Genomic DNA, 26480 nt, shown 5'->3' with positions numbered 1-26480 from the left:
TGTTCCATCATAAAATCAACTATTTCACAACATTAAAGTATAAAGACTTTCTACAGCCAACAACTTTTCACCTTTAGCAATAGTTTGCACTCATCCTGTATTAAAAGGATAAAGAGCACCAACTGCAGGTGGGATGTGGGGTGTGAGACTATTCTTTTACCCCCATTTCCATAATGGAGAATTTACTAACTATGAATGTTGAATACAGAATTTGATTTCTTGCTTACTTCTCTCTCCCAATTTCATATTCATTATCAGCAAATAATTCACACAAATACATATACACACAAGTTCTCTGTTGTCTACAAAGTAGGCAGAAAATAAAATAAAAATCACAGCCAACTGAAATTAACATTTATCTGCCTTTAACAAGATGTAGTCAATCAAAATTGAAACCAATCATGAGAAGCCATAATATCTGAAGACAGTCTGGTACCTTTATTAATAGCCTTTAGAGGGAAAAGCTGATAGATCAAATCTCACTGAAATACTGCCCAAATTCTATGGAACTAGAATACACATATCAAACATGATATATACTACAACCTAGAAATATTTATAACCCAAGGAATTTTTGTTTTAGCAGTGTTTTTTGTTAATAGGACTTCTGAGCTACCAATCCTACTTCACAACTGTTATAAATAATCCTAATTTTACTTCATTCCTGAAAAACACTAAAAAAGCGAAATGGGATTAAGTAAAGGAGAGAAGGGTACTTACACTGGAAAAAAGATCTAGCTTCTCAAAGAACAAAGAATTTAATATCTGGAAGTCTTCAGGAAAGGAACAATCTTTCCTCGTATTAAAAAAAATACTACTTTTGAAGTCCTACCAGTTCTAGAATACCACGGCTTGATACCTATAATATGATAAATGTATAATGAATAGTTTTTTAATCTGCTTAGGATGGATCTAAGAAAAGTGAAGTTTTAGATAAATTTTAAAGTGAGATTTCCTAAATTCATCAACTTAAATTGGTATCATGGAAATAAATAAACGCCATTCATTTCAGTTTCAGCACATGCAGAATGCAATAAATGAGCAACAAAAGCCTTCATGAATACTTAAAAGGCAGTTAACAGTTGCACAGGAAACTCTGGTTGGAAATGTGATTCAGCAGAAAACTAGGGGCCTATGTGAACATATCCACAATCATTATTTCGAAGGGCAGGCACAGAGTCCTTTCCGGGGATTATAGGACTATTGTATAAATGGTCTCATCAAAAAACAAAACACAACAAAAACATGGGGTAGCTCATATTGGAGGAAAAGATGGAGAGGGCGTGCAAAGAGACAGAAGAAAACCCTGATCCAAAGACTGTCTACTGGAAGCTGGTGTCCGAAGCTGCTTTACTCAGATGATAGTCCCAAAACCACACACACCATGTGTTAACAAGTGCCCCCGAAATCTAAAATTCTCTAAAGAGTATTACCAAAAAGCCTATAAATGCCTCTATCCATCTGACTTTGACCTAGGGAGAATATGTTGTGCACAATTCGACTTGAAGAAACAGATTCTGTGGTTTTCCAAAATCTTGAAGTCACCTGTATCAACATACCTTATACAGATTCAAACTTGAACCACCAACATACCAGCTTTAAAAGTGCATCATCTTAAAATAAAAACTTTAGTAACTCAAACAGTGCTAACCATAAAAAAAAGCACACAATCATATATCAACTAAAGAACCAACTATAATTAGTATGCCTTGTAAGCAGTAAGTTGGAGTTGAGAACTCACATAACAGGATCTAAAATTAAAATAAGGAATATTTTACCTTAAATATTAAAACATAAATTTATAAAATACAAGCAGAATAATAATAACAGTAAAAACACCCTTAAATTTTGAATATAAAACAAATCCTCTAAACATGAAGGTAAGTTTTTTAATAAGGGTGAATATCTTAAACTAATGCTTAAAGGTGGGGGTGGGGGTATGAGATCTCTTTAATAAAGGAGAGAGGAAGGGAATCCAAAAGAAACTGGAAGTATGGTCTGCTGTGCTGGGGGATATGGATTTCTACACAGCTCCCAATAGATTTTAAAAATCCCTAGAACTTAGAGGAAAAGGAGAGAGAAACTGCTGAGGATTCCATACTTTGAGAACCTACTCTGAGACCTGCAATACCAAATACTTGTGACCCAATCTCTTTAATCCTTTTGGCTTTCTTCGTTTCAGAAAAAAAAAAAAATTTAAATTCTGAAGAACATTTCTCTGAAGAAATGTTAGCAATCATAGGCCATATTAGGGGATGGGTATAGCAGCAGTAGAGTGCATGCCTAACATGGCTCTGGGTTCAATCCACACTACCTCCACTAAAAACTAAATAAATCATAGGCCACATTAATTTTATTTTTCCTGGGTATAATTTTGAATGTCTTGCTATGTGCAAAAGAGTCTAAGACTGTAAATAAGAATTATACAGGATAGATCAGGGAGAACTAAAGAAACAATCGTTAAGGGCTTTCTGAGAAGCAAGAGCCTAAAACGATAGTATTTATTATGCATTAAGGAAAAAAAACTCTGTATTGTCAGATCATGATTTGGGGGACAAGGAAGACAAGTAGAAAATGCCAGGAGTGTTGGCATTTTATACACACACACACTCCACACACATAAAATCTGGTGAACGTGTCCACTCAACAAATGTTTGCTGAACTTTGTACCAGATATTGTGCCTTCACTGCTTCTATACTTATTTTTGTTAACCTCAAATCTAGAGATGGGTAAAAGTGTTTCAGTCTTCCCACCTAGATTTCAAAGAAAAAGATGTTTGAAGTTTCCATTTCTGCAAATATTAAAAATATAGCTACCTGCCTAAAACTATGGGAAAGGCAAGAACAGTATGTCTAAAGCTAGCAGAAGGAAGCAAAAGCTTGCCTCCTTCTGATACCAAGCTACATGTGGCAAAATTTTAGGTCTATGGATTTTTGCTTTCCCTGAGTTTTTCTCTTAGCTACTTTTCTGAAAATGAGTTTTCTAGTGCTGCTATACTCTGTGGAGAATTCATATTCTTTAAAAAACCTAACAACTCGCTTCTGCATTATAACATTAATGGTTTATTCAGTTTCCCCTGTTTCACATCTAACCAATAAGAAATAGAATTATTTCCTAGATTACTAGGACTTCATTTGACAATTCATGAGGTAATTTTATCAAAAAAAATTTGATAAGAAACATCATATTTTTAAACAAAATGACTCACTGGCAAAATGGCCCAACATCCACCCTTAAAACACTGATGACAGTACCATTTTTTTCCCCAGCCTCTCCCACCACATACTTACCTGTGAAACTTCTTTCAACATTTGCTATTCTGGGGGTTGGAAAGCTCAGAGCTGGAGGCTGAAGTGAAGAAGGAAAGGTTGGAGGGTGAGCCATGGCACCAGCCCCACACTAGGAGCTCCCCTGAGATACTACAGCAGGGTTGACACCATAGCTCTGAAGTTCAAACTCCAGCAAACGATAAGAAAGGAGTCCAACCAGAACATGATAAACGATGGGATTCTTCTGCTCTTTGAAAAATAAGGAAATCATGCTATAAAGATCTGAACGTCCAATTTAAACATTATGACTCCCTGTTCACATCTTCATTATTCCCCAACCCCAGGTTCACCTCTCAGACTGAGTCAAAGTACTAATCAAAACAAAGGGGGTGGGGGGCATGGTGCTTAGGCAGAGCTTTCTATAAACCTGCACACAAAAAATGAAAAGGATGGGGCTTACCTGGCCATCATAAAAGTGTCTAGACTCTGCCTATCTGCCCCTTGTATACTTTCTTGCTCTCCTAAACATGAAATCTAAGGCTCTCATACACATTAACACCATCAAGCAGCAGAATGACAGGTGGACTACCTGGATGTATTTAAATTCCTAAAAGTGGACCAGGGAGCTTTTAAATACCCAGGGGTAACTTTTGGTATACGTATATGCCTTGGGAAAAATCTAATTTCTTAAAAGTGTTCCACTTTGATAAAAGCAAAGAAGGACCTCTCAATTAAAACAACTTTAATCAAACTAGATGATAAAAAAACACTTTTACGGAAATCAATCTAAATACAGGACTTTCACTAAATGAGACTTATAGTTTTATGAGAATTTGAATCCTTCTTTTATAATATAAAAAGCAAATTACTGATTCAGAAGAAACTAGATTCTGACTATTATGACTAAGGCTAATAAACACAGATTCTCATTTAAGTTATTTAAAGACAATATTCAGTAACATATTATTGAAAGTGACAAATGTTTTAAAACAGTAAACTAAATATAGAGGAATATCAGAATACTGAATTATGTTATATGAAGCAATTAAAAATGAGAAGTAGTCTTTCAGCAAGGGAACACAGGACACTTCAAATACCTCTAAACACCTTGCCATATAAATTAATCCAACAAATACTCACTCAGCATCTACCATGTAATGTGCTAAATATTTACATTTATACCTTTATATACTTCATCCATTTGATGCTCAGAATAAAGAACATCACAAATCAAAGAGGGTCAAGTTGGAAACACATTTACAATGCTCCTGAACCATTACTCTGGCCTCCAAGGCCTTAGTGAACTTACCCTTCATTACCTCCAATCTCTTACCATTTGCTCCTTCTCTTAGAATGTTCCTGCCACACTGCCCCCTTGCCTTCTTGTTCTTCAAACACAGGAGGCATACTCCTGCCTCTAGGCCTTTATACTTCTTGTACCCTCCAGGAGTGCTCTTCCCCTGGGTATCTACGCTTCACTTCACCATACTTCAGGTACTGAGCCAGCCTAGTGAGGACTTCCCTGTCTATTCTATTTAAAAGTACACTATTCTTTACCCCAACCCCTTAGGCACTCTCTATCCCCTTCCCTACTTTAATTTTTTCTCCATAGCATGTATCAACATATAATACACAATGCATTTTATTTTGTTTAATGTCTTCCTATGCTCTAAAAACATCAGCTCCATGAGAATAGAATTTTTTTTGGTCTCTTTGCTCACACAGAATCTGGAACAGTGCCTGGCACAGAGCAGGCACATGACATGAATATGTCCTCCACTTACTCCATGCAAACTGTTACCTAAGGGTTATCTGACAGTAATCCATCAATGCAGCACTCACGGCATGTGCGGAAATTTTATGAGCAACAACATTTATTGTTAAAAGTAATGGCATTATGTCAAAAATTAATGTTAAATTTAGTATTTCTGAAACATATATGAATAAAGTTGTTTTATGCCTTTTTCACTGAAATTGACAACCACTTCCAAAATACCTAATAGACTACCAGACATCTTCAGTGATTAGAATGCTCTACCATGAGAAATATTAGATAAGAATTTGGAGATTAAAATTTGTTTTTTCTATTTTCCAAGCTCTTTCTCAAGTTAGATTACTCTTAAAAAGTTGTTTCAGACTTAACAGTTTAATATGATGCGACAACACACATGCTATTTTTCTACAAAAAAAAAAAAAATCCCACTGGAAGAATTATACTACTTAGAGCCACTGGGTTGCACTGTAGTCCATGGGAAAACGCACTCCTTGGAGTTAGCTGAACAGCATACTGCTGGAGCAGTCTAACACAGTGGGCCTGGTATACATAAGCACTAATATGTACCGAGTGTTTACCAAATTAAGTACTGCTCAAAGCACTTACAATGTCACTTAATCATAACAAAACCTTTGTAAGATGTACTTTTACCTCAAATTGAGGCACAGAAGGATATGGTCTACAGATTCATTAGATCAAAAATATTTCTCTAGCCCCTGGAACCCCAATAAGACACCAAAGGTTCATTCTCCAGGAAAACCCAAGTGGACAGGCTCCAAATTTTGGAACAAAACCAAAGCATAGGTGAGGGGTGAGGTATCTTGAAAACTGAGAGATAAAGTAAAGCCTTACATTCTGAACTGTGGGATCCTCAGCTTTCTTTCCTTAACCTGCTTTCAGAACACTATCAATCAGATGTAACAACTACCTCTCTACCCGACCTTGATTCTAATTGTGGAAAAACTGAACTGCTCCAGAGATAAGAATGTCACACTATCAGAATGAGGCCCTCCCCAAAGAAAAAGCTAACTCAACTACATGTTAACACTCTGTCCACAAACACTGTTATCACTTCTTAAAAACTTATTTGGAAATAATTTTAGACTGACAGAAGACCTGCAAAAACAGGACAGAGTTCCCATATACTCCATCTTCCCCTTGTGGTAACATCTTATTAGTACAAGTATCAAAACTAAGAAAAATTAGCTATTAACTAACAACTTTACATAGATTTCACCAATTTTCCACTAATGTCCTTTTTCAGTTCCAGGACCCACATTTTACTTAGTTTTATGCTTCCTCAGTCTTCTGCAACCTCAGACTTTACCTCAGTCTTTCACAGCACTGATGTCATGAGTTATACCAATGTAACTGCACTGCAGAACGTCCTGTAATTTAGGTACGTCTGATGTTTTCTCATGACTAGACTGAGGTTATGTATTTTAAAAGCCCCATCACCACAGGGGTGATGTGTCCTCAAGCACATCATACACGATGGGTATATTCTAATATATGAGTGCACGTGATGATAATGTCCTATTACAGGTGACATTAACCTTGATCTTGATTAAGATGGTATATATGCCAGTTTTCTCCTTTGTAAATTACTATTTAATCCTTTTCAAAACAATATTTTGAAAGAAGCACTTTGAGAGCATGCAAACACCTGTTTGTCCTTAAATTAATTACCCACTAATTATAGCATTCATCCAAGGGTACTGCCTACAGCATCTATTACTATGATGTTCTAAAGATAATTTTCTATTTTCTTCATTTCTTCTATGCTGTATTTGTTAGTCAAAATGCTTCTACAAGTAGACAAACCATCTTTTAAAGATCTCACTCTCAAATATAGAGTGTCAAAGGCTTTACCTAACTAGCCCCAAGTGATAATAGGCAGAAAGTAAAGAATAATGTCTCAAAACCAGAATCCCTTACTTGGAATCTTTCAGCTTTATTACACTGCCTTTATTCCAGTAGAAAAGAACAGGTTTAAAATTTCGTATGTCCCAAGCAGTCTCTCTTATTAGCACTTCTAGTCCGAAATAAGAAAGACCTTTACTTTTCTTTTCCTTTGAAAAAGTATCCTATTTTTCATTAGCACATGTACTATAATGTCTTTAATTTACTCAGTCAGGTTAAAGAACAGGTAATATACTATTCTCTGTGACAGAACACACATTTTTGGAGTGAGGAATAGTTGTTAGTAAAGTTATTACTTCTGATGAGAACATAAATGGCCACTGTTATTTATGGGTCTGTTAGATTCCAGAGAACCTTAGGAAATTCAAGGGAAATTGTCCAATTTTTTGCTTTAGGTAAAACAGAATCACAACTATGATGATTCCATATATGAATTGGAAATGACTTAGTGATTTGTACTGTTTGATGTTTCTTTGCAAATGAACTGAGGTGCTGAAAACAGGTCTGATATTTCTGTGTATGGCATACCACATAGTGTCTTACACAGCAGGGAGTATTCAAACCTTGACTGAACACTGACACAAAAGCTAATTCTATCAGGAATGATTTTTCACCCATCTTCTCAACCAAAATATAATTTTTAAAATGAAATCTTAGAACCTGTACTTCCAGCCAAGAGAGAGGAGTAGAAACTCCCTCCTCTCCTGCCTTACCTGACCGAAACAACTTTGAAAATAGACAAAATGTATTAAACAATGGCTTCCAGACATAGGACATCAGGCAGTACAAGATAATAATCCCTGAGAGAAGAGGAAGAACCGATGTGAGCTCTACAGCTGACCTTGCTTATCAAATGGAGGAGTTGCCAGGTTGCAAACCAAGGAGGAGGGGCCCTGCTGGAGGTCAGAGATCTCTGTGAACTGAGAAGTGTACGGAATCTGCGGGGACCAAGGCAGCCAGAGTGACAAGGCCTGAGCCCCACACAGGATAGAGCTATAAGAGAACCAGTTCTAGACATCTGGGAAGGGTCTCTCGCGAGTCTTCAGCTAAGTATGGATCAGCACTCACATGTGAAGAAACTACCAGAGACTGGGAAAAGAGACAGCAGAAATCACATCCAGGGCTCACACAACTGTTCCCCAGGCCAGAGCAGAAAAACGCAATACTTTGCAGGGCATCAGATAGAGTAAGCAAACAATTACAGCCTTAGTGGCTGGGAAAAATTAACCTTAGACTAAAGGCTGCTGTGGTTCCTTGTAACAAACTTACAATTAAAAAAAGGCGGGGAGGAGAGTCTCAAAGAGCTCCAACAGCTTCTAAGTAATTTAACCGTGTCTCCAAGAAAGCTCAAGAATACTGACAGAAATACAACAACAACAACAAAAAGTATAGCACTGAATAGGTAAAAATTCCAAGGACTGGCATCCAAGCAAAAGTTTGCAGCCATGCAAAGAAGCAGTAAAATAAAACACATAATGGGGAACTAATAATCAATAGAAACAGATCCAAAAAAATGATGCAGACGATAGAAAAGACAATGATATTATAAAATTGTTATTATAAATATGTTTTGTATGTAAAGGGAAGAATAATTGACATGATGAAGGAAAGACTGGTGAACTTAAAAACACAGCTATAAATTATTCTAACTACATGGAGATCAAAAAGTTTTTAAAAAATGAAGAGAGTACCAGTAAGCTGAGGGATAACTTCTGGTAACCAAATATGTGATTGTAGTCCCCAAGACAGAACGAGAACAGAGTAAACAAAAACAAAAACAAAAACAAAAACAAAAGAACATTTACAGAAATAATGTACAGAAAATTCCAATAGGATTTCAAAAAAAACTTAAACACACACAAATTCAATAAGCTCAATAAATCTCAAGCACAAGAGAGAAAAAGAAAACTATACCAAGATACATCATGTGTAAAACCAAAAATGTGTAAAACCAATGACCAAATAATGTTAATAGTACACTTATTATGTGGAATCTAAAAAGCAAACAAAAATGAATATAGTTAGTGAATATAACCAAAAAAAGAACAGACTCACAGAGAACAAACCAGTCATTACCAGCGGGGAGAGAGAAGGGAGGAGGGGGAGAGAGAAAAGAGGAGGGGCAGGAGAAGGGGGGAGGAGCAAGATGGGGTGGATGGTTAAGAGGTACAAACAATTACGTATAAAATAAATAGATTACAAGGATATATTCTACAACACAGAGAATATAGCCAATATTTTATGTAACTATAAATGAGGTATAACCCATAAAAACTGTGAATCACTATGTTGTACACCTGAAACATATTAATATTGTACATCAACTATACCTCAATAAAATTTTTTTTAAAAAATTTATAGTAGCCAGAGAGAAAAAGTTACATTATGTAAAAAGGACTAAAGATAGAATGACAGCAGACCTTTTACTGGAAATGGTCTAGGGGAGCAAAATCTTCAAAGCACTAAAAACAAAAATCTGTCAATTCTGAATTCCATATCCAGCAAAAATCTTTATCAAAAATAAAAGACTTTTTCAGAAGACTTTTTTGAAATACTTTTTCAGACATCCAAAATCTAAAAGAATTCATCACTATCAGAACGTATTACAAAAAAAATTTTTGGTCAAAGTTATCCCGATGGAGCTTTTCTGCAGAACGACATCATTGGAAACTCCTCATAGAATAAACACGTGTTTTGCTTTACTCACAGAACTATTTGTTAGATTTCTGTCTAAGACAGAGATGCTACTGAAAGTATAAAAGATCTAATGGTCAAATTTTTAAATTTCAGGTATTAGTATATCCCAAAGATCTGTACTATTCTAGAATGTGACAGTACAGTTGAACTTTTTGTTTAGAGGGTGTGTGAAATTGAGAACCAGGTAGCTCCATCTACTCTGACCCTAAAAGTGACCCTAAAGTAAACTGCTTGAAAAAACTGGATCCCAAAGACTGTAATAGGTAAGGAGTTTTTTTTAAAACTATGTCATCAGTATGTCCATATTCAAGTGGAGATCAAGTGGAAATCTAAGAAGCCTTATCAAACTAGAAGAATTGTGCACTGACTGACATGACAATTGTGAGGTAAGCAGTTCTTTTTAAAGAGGCTATGCTGAAGACCATGACTTCAACTTCAGAGGATCTAATAAGGTAAATTGATAGGCAGTGGAAGAAAGCACATGTAAAATTCTTAAATAAAAATGCAATAACTAAATAATTTTATCTATGTTGCACTAATTTAAAAAGCTTTAAAACATTTTTAAAGTCTTTCAGGCAGAAAGAAAATGATACTATGATACTATAAAGAAAGAAGAGAAAGAAGGAAAAAGATAAGGAAGTGAAGGAAGGAAAGGAATAAAAGGAATGGAAAAAGAAAAGAAAGACTGGGATAAAAAAGAGTCATCAAACATCTTCAACTACTGGTAATAATAAAAAGTAGAAATAACACTAACCCTCCCCTCGCCACCAAATTACAATGAACAATTAGAATATTTAACAGAAATCTAAGAAGGAAGTGCTTCTCTTAAGAAATGAAATTTCTACTGAGCCTAGAGAATAATAACGATACATGTTTCTGGTAGTATGGCAGACTATTAAAAAAAAATGCTCCACTCAAAACCAACTAAAAATGTTCAATGAAATACTGATTCAGCCAGGCAACGAATATATATTTAGCATATGCCAGGCATTATTCTTGGCTATGCAGTGTGAACAAAAAAAATCAGTGAACTAACACAGAGATTATATTTTGATTTTTAAATGAATTGCTGAGACTGGAAGGTGGGGAAGGAGGGAAATCCAGCAGGCCAAAACAAAATGCTTACATCCCCAAAGAGGAATTTGCCCAAAGCAGAAATCTATTAAAAGACGTTCTCATACAGCAGGTCCTTAAAAGGGTACATCGTAATTTTAATGACCCCGTAGTGAAGAAGGCATAAAAAATTCTTGATGGTCTTGAATTTGACGCTAGGTAGAAAGAGGTGAAGGAAATCTCTTCTGAGAATCTACAGTCATAAACCAGCTCAAATTCACATTACCTGTGTGAACTACAACCTCAAAACAACATTTGATTTTTTAATTGGGCCTAGAATGGTAGTGTCTCAGGCACTGGCAAAATCAAATGCAAATCCCCTTGGGAAAAGTGTCTTTCCATCTAATAATCCTCAAAGAAGTGCCATCGATTTCTAAGAAGCATAAAGTTGTTAACACACACATACAAGAAAACAGGGTACCATAAGTGAGAACCAGTAGAAACAAAAGGCATTAGAATAATATATGGCAACTTCCAATTGCTGGATTTATCACATACTAAACATAAGAATGTATAAAATGATTTAAAAAAAAGAATACATGGGGGTCAAAATCTAAACAAAGGAATAAATAATGGTAAAAATGTGAATACGAATGATAAGTATGTGGGTACAGAAGATACAGAGAACAAACTTGATCTAATGGAGAGAAACAGAGCAATACATCCGCTAACTGGTCAATATGCATTTTGTTCAAGCACATTAAAAAATAATTTGTATTTTACTAACCACATTCTCCAGCTACAGTGCAATATATGAGAAATCAGCAATAGAACGATAACTAGAAAAACCTCCTAAGTTTGGAATAGTAAAAACACTTAAGATTAAAGAACAGTGAACAAATCCTAAGAAGTAAAAGGAACTAAACAAACAGTATAAACTGATGAATATAAAAGAAAAAATAAATTTAAAAAATAAGTGAATCAAGCTCAAGTTGATTCCTAGTAAAACTGACAAATCTCTAGCAAGGCTGACAGGAAGAAAAGGCACACAGAAAACAACATTAAGGATGAAAAAGGTGTTAAAGGGGAAAAAAATATTTAAGAAGGTAGCATTATGAATAATTTCTTACTCCCGATAAAGTATATCTACAAAAAGAATATCCTCTATCAAATGTCATATTTACTGGTGACAACTTAAAGCTGGTAAGATAACTAATGAGAGGAAGATTTTTATGATTAACACTTCTATTCAACATAGCACGAGGAATACTAGTGAGTTCAGAAAAGAAATGCAAGTTATAAAAATTATAAAGAACAAAACTGTACATTCCAGATGATGTATTTATTTACAAGAAACCCTCCTCCCACAAAGAACCTACAAATAAATTAAGAGTAAAAATTTAGTAATATCAATGGATACAATAATCAATTTTAAAAGTCAACTGTATGTCACTCATACGACTTATAAAAAAAAAAAAAAAAAAAAAACCAACCCAAAAATGGGCAAAGGACCTAAACAAGCAATTCTACAATGAATACACACAAATGGCCAATAGGCACATGAAAAATACTCAGTACTGCTAATTATCAGAGGAATGCAACTCAAAACTACAATGAGATATCACCTCATACCAGTCGGAATGGCCATCATTCAAAAGTCCCCAAATGATAAATGCTGGAGAGGGTTTGGAGAAAAGGGAACCCTCCTACATTGTTGGTGGGAATGTTGTTTGGTGCAGCCATTGTCAAAAACAGTATGGAGAGCCCTCAAAAAACTAAAAATAGACTTACCATATGATCCAGCAATTCCATTCCTGGACATATATCCTGGGGGAACTCTAATTCAAAAAGATACATGCACCCTAATGTTCACAGCAGCACTATATACAATAGCCAAGACATGGAAACAACCTAAATGTCCATCAACAGATGACTGGATAAAGAAATTGTGGTGTATTTATACAATGGAATACTACTCAGCCATAAAAAAGAATAAAATGCCATTTGCAACAACATGGATGGACCTAGAGATTGTCATTCTAAGTCAAGTAAGCCAGAAAGAGAAAGAAAAATACCATATGATGTCATTCATATGTGGAATCTAAAAAAAAAAAGGAAAGGAATAAAAGAGGACACCAATGAACTCATCTACAAAACAGACTTGCAGACATAGTAAACAATCTTATGGTTACTAGGGGAAAGGGGGTGGGAAGGGATAAATTTCAGAGTTTGAGATATGCAAATGTTAGCCACTATATATATATATAAAAGTCTTATATATAAAAAATATTTATATATATATAAAAGTTTCTTTTGTATAGCACAGGGAACTATACTCACAATCTTATAATAACCTTAAATGAAAAAGAATATGAAAACGAATATATGCATGTATATGCATTGGCTGGGACACTGATGCACACCAGAAATTGATACACTGTAACTGACTGGACTTCAATTAAAAAAGTCCATTGTATGTCAATATAATGGTAATAGCTATCAAATATAATTTTAAAAATACAATTTGCCAAAAAAGGCAACAAGAAGTACTTATGTATAACTCTGACTAAAGATTTCTAAGTAAGTCTATTACTTAAAAAAATGATAATAAAACTTTATTGAGAGAAAATACAGAAGACCTCAGTGTATGAAGTCAAGGAAGAGTATCAATTTTTCCCCACAAAGAAATGAAGTCAATAAAGTTTCACTTAAAAACACAATACTTTCTTAGTATTCTAAATTTGCCATTGAACGAAAGGCCAAGAGAGTCAAGACATTCATAAAGACCAGCGTGGACAGACAGACATGAAGATTAACACAAAGCCATAGTAGGTAAGAAAATGTGATACTGGTCCAGGCACAGACACAATCAAAGTAACAAAATAAAGACATAAGAAACAAACCCATGAATTAAAAAGAAACTGATACACAACAGAGCACTGCTGATTAGCTGAGGAAGGCAGAACAAATCAATACATGATGCTAATATAATTATTTCTATGCCAAGGAAAAGAAATTGGATTCCTAACTCACACCACATATAAGGATCAATTTCAAATGGATTTAAATATGAAAGACAAAATATTAAATCTTTAAAAAGATAAGAGAATATCTTCATTTACTTAATTTCAATAGGAAAATATCTCTTAAACACAACCTCAGTAAATAAGAAAAATTAAAAATTTGACATTATCAAATGTCAAATCAATATGAACACTGTTGATGAGACTCAAAATTAGTACAAACACATCTAAACATATTCCTGGAAGACCTTTTGTGAATTTAATTTTTGTAAAATTTGAGACTATGGCGTGGTTCAGAAAACTTCTCTAACTTCATAAAACTCTCTCTTTAGTGTTTTCATGCAGTCTTTACAAGTACAATGGCATGTTTTCTGAGGTTTTCTTGGTTCTTTTCCCCCCTCCCACTTTTATCTAGTCCTCTTTCCTCTGTCTCTGTTGTCCCTATCCTGTTCAATTTTGATTCTACTCCCAGAAACTTCTCAACAGGGTCCTGGAAGGGAGCACTGGTGGGTCAGTCTTGAGAGTTCACAGAGCTAGGCTGTTCAAGTCACTTTAGACCTCACCACAGGTCCCTTACAGTAATCTAATAAAGTGGACAAAACCTCCCCAATTTCAAATTGGGTAATAACACTTATCACTTTCAAACTGGCTCTTCACCACTTTGAGGTGCTTCTACTCTAAGGTCCGGACGTCCCAAAGTTTCTCTGTACTTTCTTATGCACAAAAACGGATAAATTTAGGATTTTGTTAGTTCTCACCTGCTTACATTTTAGGCTTCATGAGGATATCTCATTACTAGTTTCCATTACAAATATGGGTTCTGGTTTTGCTATCCAGCTGTTCTACTTTTATGGGGGAAATCAGAAAGATTTGAAAAACAACAACAACAAAAAACACCTAAGCTGCCACCATCAGTGCAATCATCCCAAAATCTAAGTAAGGGTTAAAATTATATTTTAAAAGATAACTTTGCTTCTATTTATTATCTGATTGATAGAAATATGTGCATTAGTGTTTTAACTTTCTATTTAATGATGAACACATTACATACTCATGACTGGGGCAAACTGCTTAAATATAAAATACATTCCTGAAGGAGAACACAGTATTTCATGTGTAAAAGCCTAGAGCCTAAGTTCCCAAAGGAGCACCACAGTGAAAACACAGGGGTGCTGCCAGATATTTTAAATCGTCTTTGGAACACATGGCACTATCTGTCAGATACCATCTGAACTGCATAAGTGGTTTAGACTTAATTACTTAATCTAACAGAACAGTTAGCATTTCTGTTGGCCCAGGGACACTGGAAAAAACAAAAACCAAGACACAAAGGGGCCATAAAACCATGTATCTTAGTGAAACCTGCTTTTTGGAAAATAAATGTCACCTCATTTGATAATTTCAGAAAACGAGGGAAAAAGGTATCAGCACATATAATGCATTCAAAGAAAGACTACTATTGTTAGCATCATGTAATAATTAGCCAGCCAGCAAGGAACCTGGGAAGTCATTTAACTTGATGTTTTTTGTTGGTCAGAGGAAGAAGAAAAAGAGGAGCCATGAATGACAATAAATGTCAAAATTTATTTTAAACAAATATTTAGGTCAGAGTCAAAATAAATTTTGCTGCTGATAATATGATCATGACATGAGCAGAAGCATCACATTAAAGTGCAGTTATAAAAAGTGACCTCATTGTAGCAGGAACTGCAAGAGAAGGGAACTTAACAGTATCCAATTTGAGTTTTTTTAATCCCCGTGCTTCACTACAGCTATGTTTGCAAGAGTTTGAAGAGCAACCAACTGTGAACCAGCTCATTGGTTTCAGGTACTTATTTTTGAATGAATGCCTTCCTCAGCTCACTCTTGTTAACCTTAAACCCAACGCCAAACAGTGACAAAAACTAAGGCCTCCATCTTTCTAATCTAGGTACTAGACCCATTCTGAGAACTCCTGAATTGCTAAGTATTCATTTTTCAAAAATTCTTTTTCATTTTAAGTGTTCCTTATACTATGTATCTGTAACATACTTTAATATATCAGATTCTAAAATACTTTGATGGTGGTGCTGTTTTCAATGATACTGGAAGGTATCAAAAGAAAGTTGTAAGCTACTAGGTTACAATTATGACTAAGATACCATCAGTTATAAGACGCATTGTTAACAGCAGAAAGATAAAAATTTTCAATAATGTATAACATAATAAAAGAAATGGAGTAATTCATCGCTTATTTAATTTTTTTGCAGTGTAAAAAGAAAAAAATTAATTTCTATACAGTATTGTATAACACTCTTGCATACCGAATGGAAACACACCTACCAGATGCATTTGTATGTGCATCATTAATTGTTAAATAATTAGGTAACTTGTGTTTTAAATGCTTTACATTATGCAGAATTGTCCGATATCTGAACTATTTAAATTGTCAGATAGGTGTTGAGTGTTTTAGCAATATCTGTGAAATTGTTTAATTTTGGGTGGGCTGAAAATTCATTACATTTTTCCTATTTAAAATAATAGAATATAGGGTACCATTTTTTAAAAACCTGCCACACAATACATAAAGATGTACCTTTATCTTCACATATTAAAATGTGTATGTAGTAAAAATATAAAAACAAAAAGAATGAAACACAAAATTCAAACTAGTGAGTACTTCTGGGGAAGGAGGCACTGGAAGGGTTGGGCCATGGAAGCATTTCCATTAAGTACTATAAGCAAACTGCAGAAAAATGGATGCTTGTTAAAAACAAAGACAACAAATCATATCTGTACCTATATCATCACTAGAAAAGATCTGAAAAGATATACCCTAAACTGTTAAGATTAAAATTGTGCAGGTAAACTTTGACATTCTATATCTCCTATTTGAAAAATAAAAAGGCAATAAAATATTTCACAGCAGGGGGAGAGAGGAGGAAACAGCAATACAATCACTGCCGTCATTCCCTGACACTCTACATTCCACAAAGTTCACGTGGTGTTTCAGATAATGAGGTATTCCTAAGGAACATACAGAATGGGATGCATCACACATATACTGAAGTAGCCAGCATATGATGTGACCAATGACCTCAAGTTTAATTTCTAACTTTTTAAAAGTTCCACTCAGAGTAACACCTAAAAATCTTGGAAATATCAGTAGGATTTCCCATAGCACACTTTGCAATGTCTTCCTTTCACTTCTTTCATTGTTTCATTTAATTTTATTAAAACAACATGCATTTGAACAGCTATTATGTAACTAAAACCATGCTAGGAACAGGCAGTACCTAAATAAATATGGCTCCAGTTTTCAAGATGCTTGTAACATACAATGGCACTGTCCAACACAACTTTCTGCAATGATGGAAAGTTCTACACCTGCACTGTTCGATAATGGTCACCATTGGCAGCATGTAACTACTGAGCATTTGAAATGTGGATAATGTGACTGAGAAATTAAATTATTTTATTTTACTTGAATAAATTTAAATACCACTTGTGGCTAGTGCCTATAGCAGTGGACAGCACAGGTCCACAGCAAGACAAGGAAAAATAAACAGGTAACTACAGTGTATCACGGTACACACTAAACTAGAAGTATGTACAAAGGCTATGAAAGCAAGGAAAAGGAATGCTGAAGCCCATCATGGAATGGCTTCCGAAAGTATTGATACCTAATTCTTGAATCATGTGAAGAAAGGTGAGGCATTAAGAGAAACCAAAACAAGTAAAGCTTAAAAGTGTAAAAGTGCATAGCAGGGAGATTTAAAAGCATTTTTGTATTACTAAATGGAAAAACTCACTATAGGAAAACAGGAGACAACAGAAATAAAAGCATGTGGATTCAGAAAGTGGAACGATTATATGTAATGTTTAGGAGCTTGTCTTTATTATATAAGGGAGGGGAAGAAGGCACTGATGAGTTAAACTGGTAATAAATATGGTTAGATTCTGCATGCTCATAGCTAAAGTAAATTAGTATAAATTAGAGGAAGATAAAATTCTAGCCAAAAATCAGAGTTACATTTCCTTGGAAAAAGCTTGACAATCCTGCCCCCAAAAATAAACTACGAAGCATTTACTTAATTAAATTATCTTGCCTGAACTAATATACCCATCTGTCTATGCAAATAAACTTCAACTACTCTATTCAAACTCAAAAACCTTAATCGGGCTTAAATTTGTAGTAAAAACTGAAACACACAAAGTAGTTTCCAATATAAAAATGAATACTTCAACGAACACCCATTTAAAAGTCACTAGCTTTTAGCAGAAAGCTGAGGGAATGGACCTTCTGAAACTAAATTTCTAAGTCTTTAATTAAGTCCACAACAAAATGAGAATTGGAGAAATATACTAAATTCTGGATTAGCATATTATCAGAATGCTTAAATATCACTGTAAGACATCAAGTGCCCTCCAAAAATAAAAGGCCTCAAAGATAAATTAAAATGAGTATAAACACAGATACAAAGAAATCCTATTTTATCCATGAAAAACAAATAAAATTCCTCCAAAATGGAATTTTTAAAAATCCAAGTCATTTCATCTCAGGATATACACTCTTAGTGCTACCAATGCAAGTACTAGTAATTTATCGCATATTCCTTTGAATTTCCCGTATGTTCTTATTATAGTTAAAAATTATTAGATATGAAATTACATTCCTATACATGTACTTTTCAGAAGAGGCTTTCAAAAATAACTTTACAATGGAAATTTAAACAACTGTTTTCAAGAATATTTCAACATGCATTAATTATCACTAAGTAAGAACAAAAGAGAGAAGGGAAAAGCTTTTCAGGCAGATAACCCTAACCAAGAATACATTTTCAGGTAAGTCCAAAAATGTGGACTATTTGTAAATAATGTGACTAACACAGTGTGACTCTAAACAATTTTTTTAGAGTAGAATGAACAGGAATTAGGAAATCTCTTCATATGTGAAACATAATCTCATTTTATTTCTTTTCTTCAGTGTTAAATTTGGAATTATTATTGTTTCCATAAGGTAAATTAATCATATTGTGCAAGCATACAAAAGTTCTATACTTACACTTTACAAACTGGATTTATAAACACTGAAAAGTCACACAATCTAGAACCATGATATTCTTAAAATAATTTAGCAGAATCTATCAAAAGATACAACAGTCCAGGTATTGTAGGTATTGTAACCAATTAAAATCTTCTGAGTCAAGGTAGTTGGAAGTGGTTGTGAGGCAGGGGAGCTGTATCAAGTAATGAGCAAAGGCCATGTTGGTCTAGTCTATAAAAACAACTCAGAACAGAAAAGTTACAGGAGAACTGATTCTGCATAGCCACAGCTTACTCTGGCTTACTGAAACTACAAAAATCTGGCAAGAAACATCAGATATCAAATTAGGTCCAATTCTAGAAAGGTTAAATATGACACTATTTCTTATCAGGGGCAGTGCCCAAGCCAGAACCTAAGTCTTATGTTCAAAGGCTCTTTGCTATGTCACCATGAAGACCCATTTACAATTTTCTCCACTGTTCACTTTTATAATCTGGGGGAAGAGAAGACTAACTGGGCTAAAATAAATGGTTAGAAGATAAATGGTTAGTTACAAAAGCTGTTGCTATCATACTAGTTCCCTTCACAGCCTACAGAGAATAACATTGGCAGGTGGAAGGGGAAAAGGGAGGCTGGATAGGTACCTGTGAAGGAAGCCTAAAGCTTACTCCTACTTGAGTGATGAACTATTTTGTATTCTGAATCACTACATTATTTGATATTAAATGATTATCAAATGAATAAAGCAGATTTTCTTTGAAAAAATTAAATTCAATTTTTTAAAAAAATCACTATCTAATAGCACTATCTTTAAAATTCACCTTTTTTAAAAAGCTCAAAAAGAAAAAGGAATATTACACTCCAACCATAGTTTCAGCACCCTTACATACTACACAAATGATGGATATTATTAATTAACTTAACAAAAAAAAAATAAAGTAAGAATCTAGTATTACAAGGACAGCAACCTAATGACAAATTCAGTAGAATTTGGGTCTCTGAGCACCCTGGGATTTTCATTTCTCTTTCTTCTACACGCTAACCAATTCTGTCTACATTCCTGTGATGCTCTAGTACCCTGAGCATAGCCTAAGACTTCAGGTTTAGTCTTCCAGGAATAATAGTACAAAAGCAATCAACATTTTGTTTTATGGAAAACTAGCTCCGAATCCAGCCACAAAGTCATACACTGTATATCAGATAATTTAAGTTGTGAAATATATACACATACCGAAAATTTACGTTCTGATGCTAAAACAATACACATTTATTATAAGCATGCTTTATCCTGAAAAATGTTCCCAACTATTTCAATTGTCAAACCCAACATACATATATGTTAAATTACAACTCAGATTTTTCAGTTGAGGTGTATCCAAACTGCTGGTTCCAATTAAATACAACATATTTAACAGTTCAATGTAACTATATGACCAACTGAAAAAAGGGAAAAAAAAAAAAAGATCTTACCTGGTAGTTTCTTTTCTCAGATAATGTATGTCCATCAGTCCTCACCATAGAGTCGTGTCCTTTCCTCACAGTACTGGAGGCAATCAAATAGAACTGTCACTCAAGGGTCGTGTCACAGGAAGGACCGCCCACCAGTTCTCCCTCTAGAGTGGAATTATCCAAAAGCCGTCAAAATTACTAACATGTAAATATAGGAACAGTAGCAAAAATATCCAATACGATACACAGAAAACAAAAACAAAAAATACTCTTGTCCTAACTGATCTTCATCTTAACCATCTAAGTAGGGCTAAACTGGCAAGCATACTTTATTTGAGACAAATTATTAAATACGAAAAACTCTTCCCTTTCATTTGTACTCTCTCCAATTAAACCTGTCTGCCAGACCTCACATATAGGAAGAAACTTACAGTAAATAAAAACGGAGTGGACAAAAAACTACAGCCCTCAAGTGACATATTTTTTTCTTTTAAATAAATATTCTCCTGTTTAGTCTCAGAAACACCCAATTAATTCAGATTCAGTCATTTAATTTCAAACCCCTCTCCTTCAAATGCTTATTCATATAGCTACTATTCATTCAGTTTATGAGGTTAATTCCTATGCCACAAGATGGGAATACATCATATATTCTTAGGATGATTAATAGATGCAAACCTAACTCAATATTCTATTAAAATTTACTCCAATGAAGAGCAGCAACAGATGTCAACTTTCTGGATGCCTCTGTCTTTCAATCCTCCAATTTCAAACACTGGGTAACAGAATTTGCTTTTTTACATCAGGGCAGGAAAATAATGGAGCTTATTTCTTAATCTGGACAGAGATAAACAAATTTAAAATGACTAGGCACTGTACACCTCAGGTACCAAAAATTCATTGAAGCAGAGGTAATAGTTGCTAGAGATGCTAACTTAAAAGTGTAAATCAAAAATGAAAAATCAAAAATTCAAAAGTGGTATCTACAAAGAATTTGTAAATAGTTGTTTTTACAATAAATGTCTCTTACCTGACTTTTAGTAAAACGTTTACCCTAGGAAAGTAGTAAATAGTATACCTACTGAACTAATAATAGTTGTTAACCACTAAAAATTATATTCAAATTTAGACCAGTTATTTAACATCAGAAAAAAATTTTACTCTGAGAGAAGATAGTAAAAACATCTAATTTTATTAAAACCAATAAACACGCACATACTCATACACATGGATTACCTCTAAAAAGCAATCTAGTAAGAAGGGCAGAACATTTCTCAAGGAAAATAAAACATTAAAAATTAATAATTTAAATTTTTAAAAAGAATTCATGTAATGAAAACCTACACTCCACCTCTCCACCTCTTGTTTTATGTTTGATCACAAGTTAATGGGTGCTATATAATTTTACTTAATTTTTACCATCTTACTTGGTGTATGTTTAGTTGAAATTCTTCAAGATGCCTGGCTCTATGGCAAAAATGTAATTGTGCATTACCAATTTATGTGTACTACTGGAATTAAATGTCTCTCTCAAAAGTAACAAAGAAGAAAGGTCTTTTAAACCATAAGTATATTTACTATCATAAACATAATCCTTACCATCTAGCAAGGAATTAGGTTAATCATGAAGAAAAACTATCAAGTGAACTGGATGTTTGAGAACAGTTTAGGGACAACCATTCAGCTCCAACTTAAATGTTCATGATTGTCACAAAATGAGAACAAAATTATTTTATTATGCATCCTCTAAACAATATTATCCCTTTTTCAATATGTTTTATAATATTAAGAGTTTAAATTGGTACTTGCCTTACTATTAACATATTTATGACAACTCTGAATTCAATGGACAGTAAATGTAAAATTTCAGTTTTGTCTTAGAGAATATTTTCCTTCTTCAATAAGTTATATTTAAAGTCCATGCACTATCTTCAATTTGTACTAGTTTCATCAAAAGATAGGTTAGACGTCTAAAATCAGGCAAGGCTATTTTATTTTCAACACTATAATCTAACTATGTGAAAAGATAATCAAGACTTTATATGCTAAATAATATTGTAATTAAAACAAAAGTTAGTATTTAATCTGTAAATTTACCAGATAAAAGGATATTAACTTTGTAATAACTTTGGATTTAGTACGAAGGTAAAACTTTTTAAATTTCTTCTGTTTCTACATTTTGGGATAAATTCAACTATTTCGTGGCTTAGAGTTTCAAACAACAGCCACTACAGGCATATCTCCATTATATTGTAGGTTTGGTTCCAGATCATAGCAACAAAATAAATATCACAATAAGGCAAATCACACAAACTTTTTGGTTTCCCAATGCATATAAGTTATGTTTATACTATAATGTAGTCTATTAAGTGTGCAACAGTATTATGTCTAAAAACACAATGTACATACTTTAACTTTATTGCTAAAAAATGCAGACCATCACTGGAGGCTTAAGTGAATGAATCAGTCTTTTTGCAATATTAACATCAGAGATCACTGAACACAGATCACCATAACAAATACACAATAATGAAAAAGTTTGAAATATTGTTGAAAATTACCAAAATGTGATAGAGACATGAAGTGAGCAAATGCTGTTGGAAAACCAGCACCAAGAGAGGTGTTCCATGCAGGATAACTACAAATCTTCAATTTGCAAAAAACTCAACATAGACAAAGTACAATAAAGTAAAGTGCAATGAAACAGCAGGTATGCCTGTATATGCTCTAACCAATACAGGAATCAATACTCTATACTGAACAATAATGAAGAATTATTATCTCCTTTTAGTAAACAAGGGGGGAAAAATGAAGGCACACTCTATTTTCTTCTGGATAAACAGGAAGAGCTAACATTTGTTGCTACTATCTTATATGAAATAAAAATGTTCAATAATAGATTGTATCGACATTCATCATATTAGGAATGAAAGGATAGTGAATAGATAAAAGAGGATATGACTATACACGTGAAACAGAGAATACGTGAAAAAAGCAAGCATGAGAGAGAACATGCACCCTAGTTGCCTACAATTTATTGAAGTTTATGCACTGGTTTTCCCACAAAGTCCTATAAATATTTTAAAAATTGGAAAAGACAAATGTTTTTAAAACTAAAATGAGATTTTCTATAAGGCAGGGAGGGATGCTTTCCAAGATAAAAAAAAAACAGACTATATTTACCTTTCTGCCTTAAAGAACGAGACAAACTATATGAAACGATTTTTCAAACACTAAATGTCATCTCAGGACAGAGATCATCAAGAGAAAAAGAACAAATGAAGTAACCTCTATTGCCCGTAGAGTTATGAGGGGCTGAAACACAGGGAGGGAGTTAGCGAGTGGAACCCAATCAGAGCCTAACAATCTTAACTGCGTTATGGAAAAACTTCAGGGTTAGGAGAAACACCAACACAGCTAGAATTTGCAGGGCAAATGGAGAGAAGGAAACTGCAGACAAAGAGCTCCAAAGATCTAGAGGGAGATTCCTCTCAAGGTTTTAGCTAAGTAATGATCTGTGCACACATGTGAAAAAACTACTGGGTCTGAAGAAAAAGTCTCTGAAAAGAAGTAGTCAAAACAATCCCCAGAGCTCATGTTCCCATCAACAAGAGTAGGGCCTATTAACACATGGGGTACTAAATAGAGACCAAAAGGTAATAAATGCCTCAGCAATGAAACCAAATAAGCTTAAAACTAAAAGGATATTCTTGACCAGACCAACAGAGCTTAAAACCAAGCAGCAAAAAGATCAAACTAATTCTAAGTACCATAACTGTACCCCCAACCAAAGTCCAACAATATTTAAAATAATACAATGAACACCTGCATTAAATATTATAAAATCAAATGTCTAGCATCCAATCAGAAATCTTATCCATGCAAAGAAGTTGGAAACACAACCTACAACAATGTGAAATATAATAAACGGAAATAGAACCAGATATAATAAAGACAACAATTAGTGGATATGGAGGTTAAAATAGGTATTATAAATATATCCTATACATTCAAGAAAATAAAGAAAACTATACACGTAATACCAAAAATGCAAGATATCTAAAAGATCTAAGTTGACAGCATAGAGGAATTTTTATTTTTGGTGACAGAAAGTTCTGTATCTTGCTTGTTGTGGTGTTGGTTATATGACTACACATGTGAAAAATGCCACAAAATGATAAAAACATTCAAAAAATTGCAGAAATTGGTGAAATGAGTTAAAATCTGAGTTAGACTTGCAGTCTAATCAGTTATATTATACCAATGTCTGGTTTCGATAATGCACTATAGTTGTGTAAGATGACATCACTGGAGGAAGATACGTGATGTTAATATGGGACCTCTCTGTACTATTTTTCCATCTTATGAGTTTGTTAACTATTTGAAAGTTAAAAGATTTTTAAGAGACTCAAATTGATCATCTAAAGATAAAAATCCAATATCTATAATTAAACATGCATTGGATAGGATTAACATCAGATTAGATATGTCAAAAGAAAAACTTCATGAATGTGAAGACATAGCAAAAGAAAAAAATCCAAAATTAAACACAGAGGGAGAAAAGAGACTAGAAAAAAAGGAACTGTAGGACAATGAGCTGTGAAAGAATATTAAGCAGGACAGAGAACTACTGGGCAAAATCAAGCAGTCTAAAATTAATGTAACTAGTATCCCAGAAAGAGCAGAAGAGCAGGAAAAACAGAAAACAATGGCCAAATTTTTCCTAAATTTGATGAGAATTATAAACTCACAGATCCAATAACTTCAACAACCTCTAGGGAGAACAAAAAAACCACACCTGTTCATTTTAGAGTCAAACTGCTAAAAAACAGTGAGAAATCATAAAGCTGTAAAAGGGGGGAAAAGAATACACTGCCAAACACAGATAGGAATGATGGCGGACTTATCAGAAACAATGCAAATCAGGGGAAAGGAGATCAACATTTTTAAATTACAGAAAGCAAAAAACTATCAAACAAGAACTCTAAATTAGCTAAAATATCTTTCAAAAATGAAAGTACATAGAGTCACTTCGGAGGAGTTTGGCAGGTTTTTTTTTTTTTTTTTTTTAAATACAGTTAAACATAGACCCAGCAATTGTGCCCTCGGGTGTTTACCGAAGTGAACTAAAAACTTATGTTCATACCAAAAACTATATGTGAATGTTTATCCCAAGAAGATGTCCTTCAATAGGTGAATGGATAAATAAAATAGTACCTCTATAAATATAATTCTATTCAACAACAACAAAAACAAGCTATTAATTCATGCAACATGGATGCATTTGCTAAGGCAAAGAATCCAGACCAGAAAGGCCATATATTAAATGCTTCCATTAATATGACATCCTGGAAAGGCGACATTATAGAGACAGAAAATAGATGAGTGGTTGCCAGGGGACTGGAGAAGTATGGGGGAGTGACAAAGGGAAAACAGGAACTTTTAAAGAGGTGGAATTACTCCATATGGTATTTAATGGTGGCTGCATGATGCTATGCATGTCCAAACTCCACAGAACTTCACAATATGAAGAGTAAAGCTGAATGTATGCAATTAAAAAAAAAAAAAACCAACCACGAGGTTAGAAATGCACAAGTGGCAAAAGAGTAACCATATTACGAACATAGGACACAGGCACACTGAAGGGGGTATGAAAAACAGTGTGGAGTTCCTTACTAACTTCAGAAGATGGTATTTTGACTGGTAATTGTAACAGAAAAAAAAAGAACTCTACATAAACACTGTGTTCTGGTTGGTAAAGTGGTACTTTACAGGGCTATGGATTAATAATTCTGAAACAACTATCCATGTCTACTGGAGATAAACAATAAGCAAAACAGATGGTTGGTGGAAGCCAGATTTCCCACCTCCAGGTAATCAAGGAGGGAAGGCTAGAATGAACTATGTAGTACTGGATTAGAGTCAGAGAGAGATCTCCATTGTATAAGCTTCTTCTCAACTATAAAACATTTTAAATACAGTAATCATTCAGATTATTATTAGAGAATAGATCATTTGACTCATGTTGTATGTTACTTGAAAATAAAAGTTTATAAAATGCTAGGTTATTAACATGTACATCAAAATTATATTTTAAAAGACAAGCTTAATGACATAATATTTAAAAGATTCTTTAACAATGTAAATGAAGCAATTTTTTAAAGTCTTCAAATTGTATTGAATATTTGCAAATAACTAAATTTATCTCTAATCTTTTTAACAGATTGGTAGCAGAACTAAATTTCAAGAGTGCCAAGTAATTCAT

The 26480-nt window shown here is 33.9% G+C and overlaps 1 protein-coding gene across 6 annotated transcripts in view; it reads right to left on the bottom strand.

The window, feature by feature from the left end:
* Window positions 1-26480, bottom strand: part of CNOT2 (CCR4-NOT transcription complex subunit 2) — a 104901-nt gene that overhangs the window by 49902 nt on the left and 28519 nt on the right. For 3 of the 6 annotated variants that reach the window (XM_010986393.3, XM_031463128.2, XM_010986396.3), the window contains exon 2: window positions 20237-20309. The exons of 1 other annotated variant lie outside the window; for it this stretch is intronic. In XM_010986393.3, coding sequence (XP_010984695.1) covers window positions 20237-20309 — 73 coding nt within the window. Of the gene's footprint in view, window positions 1-3291; window positions 3350-20236; window positions 20380-26480 lie in introns of those variants that run through there. 2 more of the 6 variants (XM_010986395.3, XM_010986394.3) reach the window with 2 other exon arrangements.

This window comes from Camelus dromedarius, chromosome 11, assembly GCF_036321535.1.
Source record: "Camelus dromedarius isolate mCamDro1 chromosome 11, mCamDro1.pat, whole genome shotgun sequence".
Taxonomy (NCBI): domain Eukaryota; kingdom Metazoa; phylum Chordata; class Mammalia; order Artiodactyla; family Camelidae; genus Camelus; species Camelus dromedarius.
This window is presented reverse-complemented; position numbering and strand designations above follow the sequence as displayed.